The sequence below is a fragment of the Tupaia chinensis genome, unplaced genomic scaffold (assembly GCF_000334495.1).
Source record: "Tupaia chinensis unplaced genomic scaffold, TupChi_1.0 Scaffold149248_1, whole genome shotgun sequence".
NCBI lineage: Eukaryota > Metazoa > Chordata > Mammalia > Scandentia > Tupaiidae > Tupaia > Tupaia belangeri.
Genome location: NW_006209094.1, coordinates 748,561 through 758,384, shown reverse-complemented (window position 1 = coordinate 758,384; position 9,824 = coordinate 748,561). Strand labels below are relative to the sequence as shown.

The window sequence follows — 9,824 nt, the reverse complement described above, 5'->3', positions numbered from 1 at the left end:
CTTTCAGACAAGTCACTGTCAGCTACAACTGTGTGGATAGCTGCCACACAATCTTAGCAGACATGATTGGCAGAAAACTGATTAGAAAAGCTGAAAACTTAAAACGCATCAAGGTGCATGACTTTAAAAAGGCAGACACAAAGCTGTAAGAATTCCCTGGTGAGACACACAGGTTGCCCTCCAGCCACCCAAACCACAGAAACAGGGTGGTCACCACCTGTGGGAAGATGTATCTGGGTGCACCTCAGGGTGGAACAGTCCAGGAGGTCCAGGGTTTGTGCCCCTGGAGCTCTGATGAGGAGTGTCGCCTGGAGATGTGTATGCCTGAACTATTTTAGTGAAAAATAAAAATGCATCATCAGATTTTGCAGACAGAGCAGACCCCTACTACATGCATTTCCAGGAGTCGTGCCCTACAGGAATTGCAGGTTGTCGTGGAAAGGACAGGGACAGTCACAGACAGCCGCTCACAGTAGGCAACTGTGTGGCTCCCAGACAATGTACAAGTTAGGGCAGAAAGAGTGCACTGACAAAATGGAGGAGAGTCCCTCTTAGGAAACTAAGATCCAGAAGGGATTCCTCAAATGGTGAGTAGTTTAAACCTAGCAGGTTAGCACCAACTCATACAAGGTAAATTCTATCAGAACCACAAGGAGAAACTAGCAAGTCCTCAGTCCTGGTGCAATACCTTAACACCCTTCATGGGACCTATGGGCAGAATGGCTGAAAAACTCCTTGAAACTGGGCATGTTCCCAGCAGACCTCCAGGTGAATGGGGCAAAGGTGGGGCTGACTTAATTCTTTCCTCTTTCTTCCTCCAGGTAGCCCTGCATTTCACTCCACCCCAGGGTTTCAAGGACATTCCAGAAAGCACCTCATCACCAGAACAGGTCTGCCAAGTGAACTCAAGATGAAAAGGGAACTCTCCTACATGGTTGGTGGGAATATAAATTAGTACGACCCCTGTGGAGAACAATATGGAGGTTCCTCAAAGACCTACAAATAGAACTATCACATGATCTAAGTAAATCCACTCTTAAGTATCTACCCAAAGGATAGAAATACACTCAGTTGGAAAACCATTTGCCCATCCAAGTTTATTGCAGCACTATTCACAATTGCTAAGACATGGAATCAACCAAAATGCCCACAAACAGATGAATAGATTGTAAAGTGTGGAACAGATACACTATAGAATACTACTCAGCTATAAAATAAATAAATAAATAAATAAAATTTAAAAAAATGAGACCATGGCTTTTGATAGAAATTGGACAAATATGGAAGATTTACTGCTAAGTGAAACAAGCCAGACTATGAAAGAAAGGCATTGTATGTCCTCACACAGTATATAATGAATGTCTGCACTTTATGGCAGAAATTAGAAGATGGGAATAAAAGCATGGAAAGCAACTATGGATACCAGACACAGTGAGGGAGGAGGGTCAGAAAAGGAGAGGGTGAGGGGGGGAATCAAGGGGAAAAAAATCCACAGACAAAAATATGGAAAATGATCTGTTATGACAATGTGTTCGGTAATTTCTTTGACTGAACTAACACACAGAGTATTCATGCTGGAAAATTCATTTTCAATGTTGTAAAGATATACAGTGATTGTAAAAATAAGAGAAAATAAAATATTAATCTAAATTTAAAAGTAATAACTCTCTGTACTGACAGAAGGCCAGAGCCAGCAGGCTGGTAAGGAAGATCTGCAGTAAAATTAGGTGATTTGCACAGGAATGAATAGGGATCTACATGAAAGTTTACCCAGACACTCCCATACCCTGCATTTTGCAGACTTCCATAATCATCTACTCCACTTTTGATCCAGGAATCCTGGATCTGAGGTAATGAGGAGAGGGTTTGGCTCAATGAGAAATGCAGCCCTCTACTTGAGTGCTCCACTTGGCAGATGTCCCCTTAGAGTTCAGGCCACAGATGCTGCTCAGTTAATGTTCATCCATGCCCCTAAAATAGCTGAGGCTGTGGTCTCAACAAAGGTGCCATTTCTTCTTCCACCACCCACTTCAAGGAAGCAAGGTCATTGTAGAGAAAAATCAGAGGACTACATTGTGGTATATATCTAGTAATGCTTCTGTATTTTTGTTTTGTTTTGTTTTCCATGAATTCAGGGATTAGAATTGTGTCTCATGTGTTATGGATAAATAGGGGTCAAACATGTTTGTGAATGAATGTTGGTTGAAATTCACTTGTTTCAGTTCTATTAGGCAATGAAACCCATCTTCTCTCCTGCTAACCCAGAGAGTTTCATTGTCTGTCTCCCCATTACTGGATAGGTGACTTCTCAATCAGAAATTTGTGTATCATTTCATCTAATAGCAGCTCCTATTGTGGACCACTCTGTGAGGTTTGATGTCTATGTATAGGTCTCCTTGGTACTTATCTGTACAGAAAGGAATGTTTGGTAAAAATCAAAGACAAAGATAATATTCTAAAAATGGCAAGAGAGAAATGTCAAGTTACTTATAAAGTTCATCCCATTAGGCTAACATCAGGCTTCTCAACTGAAACAATGCAGTAAAGAATGGGAAGATGTATTTAAAACATTAAAAGAAAAATAATTTCAAACAAGAATACTATATCAAGCAAGATTATCCCTCCAATTGGAAGAACAAATAAAAGTATTCTCAGATAAATCAAAACTGAAAGAATTCACCAGTACTAGACCAGCTCTACAAGAATTACTAAAGGGAGTATTATATCAGGAAAACTAAAGAGAGACAAGTGGAAATAAGAGAACAAAGTCGACCAAGAAAATGGCTAACAAAATGACAGGAATAAGTCCAGAAATATCAATAATAGTGTCAAATATTAATGGATTAAATTCTATTAAAAGAGACAGACTGGTTGAATGGATTTAAAAAAAAAAAAGAAGCCATCTATACACTGCTTACAAGAAACACACTTCACTGATAAAGAGATACATAGACTAAAAGTGAAGGGCTGGAAAAAGATATTCCATGCATATGGAAACCAAAAAAAGGCTGGAGTTGTAATACTGATATAAAAATAGACTTTAAGATAAAAGATGTAAGAAGAAACAAAGAAGGACATCATATTACTAAAAGGACTTGTTCACCAAGAGGATATAACACTTTTAAATGTCTACACATCCAACATTGGAGCACCTAGATACATAAAAGAGAGACTGTTAGATCTCAAGGGAGAGATAGATTGTAGCACAATAGTCATTGGGGATCTCAACACTCCACTGTCTCCTCTGGGCAGATCATCTGGAAAAAAATAAGAAAAAAAAAAAAAAACAAAACAAAAAGACAAAGGGATACAAGATCCAAAGGATAACATAAATGAAATAGACTTGACAGACATCTATAGAATGTTTCACTCAACAACCACAAAATATACTTTTCCTCACCTCCACCTGGAACATTTTTGAAGATCAACTACATGATAGGGCACAAAACAAGCCTTTAAAAATTCAAATGTATAGAAAGCATCTTTTCTTGCCATGATGGAATCAGACTTGAAGTCAATTATGAGTCCTTGAAAATACACAAACACATGGAAACTAAATAACCTATCCCTGAATGACTTTACAACTACTGAAGAAATTAAGTCTGAAATCAAAACGTTCATAGAAACCAATGATAATGAACAAACAAGTGTTTATAACCTATGGGGCACAGCAAAAGCAGTTATAAAAGGGAAGTTCATAACAATTAGTGCCCACAAGAACAAAGCAGAAAGACAGTAAATACACAACTTAAAGACACAACTCAGGGAACTGGAAAAAACAAAAACAAACAAACAAAAAGCAACAACAACAAAATTCCAGGATAAAAAAATAATAAAGATTTGAGCAAAAATAAATGAAATAAAGAATAAAAAAAATAAATGAGACCAAAAGCTGGGTCTTTGAGAAGATAAACAAAATTGACACATCATTAGCTAGATTAATCAAGAGCAGAAAAAGGAACCAGATATATCAAATCAGCAAGGAAACAGAGACTATTACAACGAACATAATAGAAATACAAAGCATCATCAAAGAATACTATGAACAGTTATATGCCCACAAACAAGAAAACCTAGATAAGATGGACAAATTTCTGGACACATATAATTTTCCAAGATTGAACCAGGAAGAAATAGAAAGCCTGAATAGACCAATAACACAACACTGCTAGGAGATAAACAATGGCATTATACCCATTTTTCTGTTGCATAAACAAAAAACAGAAAAAAGAAATGAGTTGCTTGAGATTACACACCCGAAATGTAGACAAGACACCCCTTAAACCTAAGTTCTTTACTCCAAATACCTTACTGTTTCACTGATCAGTTCTGTTCATTTAAAAAGAATGGTCTCCTTGTTATACCATAAGTCAATATATATATATATGAGAAATTAAAATACATACATGTCTAAGCATATGGTAAAGGATGAAATTTCAGAAGATGATTAATAGAATAAACATGCAAACATAAAGACAAAAAGTCACTTAAATACAAAGAGAGATACACTGACCTGAGTAACATATGGGATATTCTTCTGGTCAATTCCAACTTGCTGAATTCACCAAAAAAAAAAAGGAGAGGGGGAGAAATACACATTACAGCAGGGAATGGTGACACGAAAAAGTAATTGAGAGACCATTGTGTATATAAAAGAGGAAATACTCCAAGATTATGATGCCTTTCTACACTGGTACCTATTGAGATCCAAGAAAAGCACATCAGGTTAAATTATGTACGCTTGTACACTTAAGCCCCAACTTATCCTAAGAACAGACTCAAAGAAAAGACTTGCTGGATATTGAGTCTCTGCTGTTTCTGAAAAAGCTAAACTGCATTTTGGATTATATACAAATGCATTCTACAGGTAGCCAAAAGTCAGCCATTATTCATATTGCTGTTCTGCTATGGGTAATACATCTTTGTTTTCTTTGGTTTTCAGAAATTTGACTCCACTTGTCTAGGTGTGGTTCTCTTTGAATTTATCCTGTTTGGGTTCCTCTGAGAATCAGGGTGCAAATGGGGTTAAACTATGTTTTTCTTTTTCTTGCTGACTGTGAAATACTCTACCTATTGTCCACTCCTGAAAAGACTTAGGTCATATATACTTTGTTTCAATTTTAGAGTTGTTTCTGGTAGGAGGGTAAGCTCAGTACTGGTTATTCTCATGGCGGCAAATGGAAGTCCTACTAGGAATGATTTGGACCACAGGTGTATTGGATAATACCTTTAAAGTATACAATTTTAGGAACCAGCAGTTAGCGTAATGGCTATATCACTGGACTCCCATGTAATCGACCGCGGTTTGCGTCCCGGACCCGGTGGCTTAAAGCTCATGCCGGGCGCGTGTGCGTGCGTGCCCAAGATCCCGAGAGGAGAATGGAGGAGAAAGGATTGCGGCGTGGCCATCCCCCATGGGGGGGTGATTTCTTGCTTTCTATCTCTCTGTCTCTCTCTGTCTGGTGAGCGCACGCACCATATAGAAAAAAAAATTAAATTAAATTAAAAAAATAACCTCTCAAAAAAAAGTATACAATTTTAGTTTCTAACTTTGCTGTTTACAAAATAATTAAATCTACTACCAATTTCGGTGTACTAGTGTGGTAATGGTGGTGGAGGGAGGAGGTATAGTTATGCTTAGTCATAAACTAATGTAGAAAACAGAAATGTTCAAAATAGTAAAATCTTGGAAAGAAATGGATTTCTGTACCTCTGCGACTTTCAAAAACTGTGCCAATTTGGTTGTTCTTCCAAGGAACTTCATGTAAATATCCAAACTTTCTTCGCATTGGTTCTTCCTCATGTCAAAATACTTGTCTAAAAGTAGGGGGAAAAATTACCATGAAGGAGCCAATATCCTAGCAATTTTCAAGTTTCACTCCATTATTATTCTATTTTAAGTTGATTCTGGAGTTTACTTTAACCTGTTCAAAATGATTATAGTTTTAATCCAGTTATTTTCTGTTTTTGTTAAAGAAATAGCACTGCTTAGTCCTCATAATTAACAGATTTTTATGGAGTAACTACTGGTGTTGAGAATATATGAAATCTAATAACATACAAAAATAGTTTCAATTTTAATTTCTGCAACTTCTAGTCCAGAAGTGAAAATAATCATTGTTAGGACTAAATTATTTCAGAACTTCTCTGAAAAGCCTAAACAGTGCTTGGGTATAATCAATAACAGTAATTTATGCTACAGTCTTTAACTTCTTAGGGAAGCCAGAACTGTGTTATTTGACCTTGGCAGAAATAAGCACCATGGCATAATATATAAATATGGCAACCCATGTTGATTCCGTAATAAATTTTCCATAAATATCATTCAGTTTCTATATAGAAATTGAAAAGTCCTGGAATTAAATACTGTTTTTTTTTAGAAAGAGAGATTTTTACTATACGGTGTGTGTGCTTGCCAGAGAGACAGAAAGCGAGAAATCAGCCTCAGGGGGATGGCGCCACCGCAATCCCTTCTCCTCCATTCTCTTCACGGGATCTTGGGCACACACGCACAACCAGTGTGAGTTTTAAGCCGGCAGGTTTGAGACTCAAGCCACTGTCAACTGCATGAGAGTCCTGCGACGTAACCATTACTTCACCTGCTGGATTTCTTAAATAAACAGTTTTTAACCAAAAATTCAAAATAATATTTCATTACTCAAAAGTATACATGACCCTGAAAGGATGTTTTATTTTTAACACAAGGTAAATATGAATCTAGGTGTAGAGACAAAAGATTTTTACAAATAAATTATTTTTACAGTTTTATCTTTTAAAAAGTAGTGGTTATTCTTTATCCTACCTAGCAGATTAAGGATCCCTTCATTATAGGCTGCAAAGAGACGAAGAGAGTCTTTAAAGAGGAGCATAAAAGCAGCATGTATTACACCATTAGTTAGTTCATCAGGATTTGCCTAAAAATTAAATAGAAGAGTAATCAATCACTACCAGTGTTTTCAAAAAATTTTTGTCCCACCTATAGTGAAACAATGCCATTTACTAATATTTCAAAAAGAGAATTTATGAAGTTCTTACATTAAACTTAAGAAGAGCATCAAACTGGGTTTGAATAACTCGAAGTGTGTTTAGCAGCTCTCTGATATTCATAGTTCTCATCACACCATCTGTTCTATAAAAGAGAAAGAAATTCATAAATAGCAATAATTAAAGATTTGAGAATTACTGCAATATTAGCATCATATAAAAGAGCTGTGTTTTTGACAAAGCAGACTGCATATGTGTATGTTTTAGTATTTCTTGCTTTAAACTGCTATAATTTAGATAACAGTTTTTCCCTCAAAGGTTCATGTTTGGAAGCTTAGCACCCAATGTAATGTTTCTGGAGGTGGTGAGATCTTTAAGAGGGGAGACCTGATGGGAGGGTACTATTCAATCAACTGGGAGGGACAAACAGAGGAAATGGGGAATTCTGTTTCCTCATCCTTCATGGCTGCTGATCTGCTTTTTCTTGGCTATGTTGTGACAGTACCAGAGGATAGGCAGATGCGGGACCCATGTTCTTGAACCAGAATCATGAGCCAAATAAACTTTGGTACTTTATAAATCACCAAGTCTCACATATTTCTTTGTAGCAACACAACAACAGTCTAAAACACAAACTAATGATATTTACCCTCTCTTGGATTTTGTGATGTCAGATGCAATCATTCTATATGCAAGCGACTTTTCATTCAGGTACCGACTGTATCGTCTTATGAAGGTTGACATAGTATAGCCTAAAAATAAGATATTTCAATAATTTCCAATTCAACCAGTATAAACAATTTAAATTATATTAATAAATGCAAGCAATTATTCTACATTCACTTGTATACCTGAACAATATCTTTGAAGCATAAAAGCTAGAATGGCTGTTATTAATCAACTCATCCAACATTTCCCAAGCTTTCTGTTAAAAATGATTTTTTAATTCCCCAAGCCTTGATGTCACCCCATGATGTGGTGCTAATAGGGACATTTCTGAAGAGGAAGTAATTGAACTTTATCAGCTCCTTTGATAGTTCTCCAGAAACTATTGCAAATTCGTAATATTTTTATTATTCTAACCATCCCATTGCTGCCATTCATCCTCCAACCTCCCTACACTCGCCAAATGCCCTTGCTCCCTACTCCATAGAGATAAAGGAGAATTAAATGCCATAGTAGAAACTCAGCTTCTCACTACATAACTTGATTCCTTTTTTTTTTTTTTAGAGATTTTTGCTATAGGATGCATGCACTCGCCAGACAGACAGAGAGACAGAGATAGAAAGCGAGAAATCACCCCCGAGAGGGGATGGCCACACCGCAATCCCTTCTCCTCCATTCTCCTCCCGGGATCTTGGGCACTCATGCACACGCGCCTGGCGTGAGTTTTAAGCCACCGGGTCCGGGACGCAAACCGCGGTCGACTACTTGGGAGTCCAGCGACATCCATTACGCTAACTGCTGGTCCCCATAAACTTGATTCTTTTATTCAACTTATTCATTCATTCAACAATTGGTCAATGCCTGCCACAAGCCAGGCCTTATCTTTTTTTTTTTTTTTTTTGGAGAGTTTTTTTTGCTATAGGGCACGCGTGCTCTCCAGAAAGACAGAGAGAGACAGAGAGACAGAAAGTGAGAAATCACCCCAAGGGGGAATGGCCACTCCATGATCCCTTCTCCTCCATTCTCCTCTCGGGATCTTGGGCACACATGCACACGCGCCGGGCGTGAGTTTAAGCCACTGGGCCCGGGACTCGAACTGAAGTTGATTACATGGGAGTCCAGCGACACAGGCATTTCGCCATCTGCTGGTCCCAACCAGGCCCTGTCTTAAATGCTGACTGTTCAGCCATGAACAAAGCAGATAAAAATTCCTGCCCTCATAGGGTTTACATTGGTGGACAATTATGCAAAGGAAAAAGAAAACACAGAGACAGGTGGTGAAAAGCAAAAAAAATAAAACTCACTCCAAGAAATGGCATAATGGTGTGCTGTGATTTTTGGTAGGCTGGACAAAGCTTCATTGAGTAAAGGCCTGGAGGCCTCATTAACTTCTCTGTTTCTAGTATGTAATGTATTCAGTTATTCTTAGTAACCACTAAAATATGTGTCATATCTATGAATTTAGGGATTATTTACCTTCATAAAATGTACAACACACCACAACTTCCATCATTCAGAGTGGCTTTTTCTTTTTATTATCATATTTTTTAGAGAGAGATTTTGTAATAGTGCACGTGGCCTCACCAGAGACAGAGACAGAAAGCAAGAAATCACCTCCCAGGAGAGATGGCCATGCTGCAGTCCCTTCTCCATTCTCCTCTTGGGATCTTTAGGCACGCATGCACATTTGTCTGGCATGAGTTGTAAACCACCGGGTCCAGGATTTGAACTGTAGTAAACTACATGGGAGTCCAGTGATGTAACCATTACACCATCTGCTTGTCCATAGAATGACTTTTTAAAGTTAAGCATGGTATTTAAAACTTTTTTCTTCCTTGTCATTTAAAAATATTTCCATAAAATAATAATTTTACCTTCTATGACACTGTTATCCATGAAGTTGTGTAAAGTGAATAAAGAGTTTCGAGATGAAAGATGCTGGATAAAACGCTATCAAACAAATGTATCAAAATTTAAAGTGAGTTTCTCTATATAAATATAGTTTATTAAAAATTGTGTATCTATTATAGTATACTTCATCTAATTCTATCCTATGGCTGCTATTCATTTCAGAAGCATTGATTAAGTTGAGCACAATCGTATCCTGGGCTAGCCAACATAGGATGTACAGTGTCAACTCTCCCATATAAATGAGGATTAAACATTAAAGCTCA

General features: G+C 37.4%; 1 protein-coding gene across 1 annotated transcript in view; it reads right to left on the bottom strand.

Annotated features, from left to right (window-relative positions):
• LOC102500060 (phosphatidylinositol-binding clathrin assembly protein-like) overlaps positions 1 to 9,824 on the bottom strand; it is a 46,453-nt gene that overhangs the window by 30,729 nt on the left and 5,900 nt on the right. Inside the window, exons 3-8 of the mRNA XM_006171072.1 lie at positions 9,525 to 9,600; positions 7,634 to 7,736; positions 7,036 to 7,129; positions 6,803 to 6,914; positions 5,711 to 5,817; positions 4,514 to 4,555 (exon numbers count right to left, since the gene is read on the bottom strand). Coding sequence (XP_006171134.1) covers positions 4,514 to 4,555; positions 5,711 to 5,817; positions 6,803 to 6,914; positions 7,036 to 7,129; positions 7,634 to 7,736; positions 9,525 to 9,600 — 534 coding nt within the window. The remainder of the gene's footprint in view (positions 1 to 4,513; positions 4,556 to 5,710; positions 5,818 to 6,802; positions 6,915 to 7,035; positions 7,130 to 7,633; positions 7,737 to 9,524; positions 9,601 to 9,824) is intronic.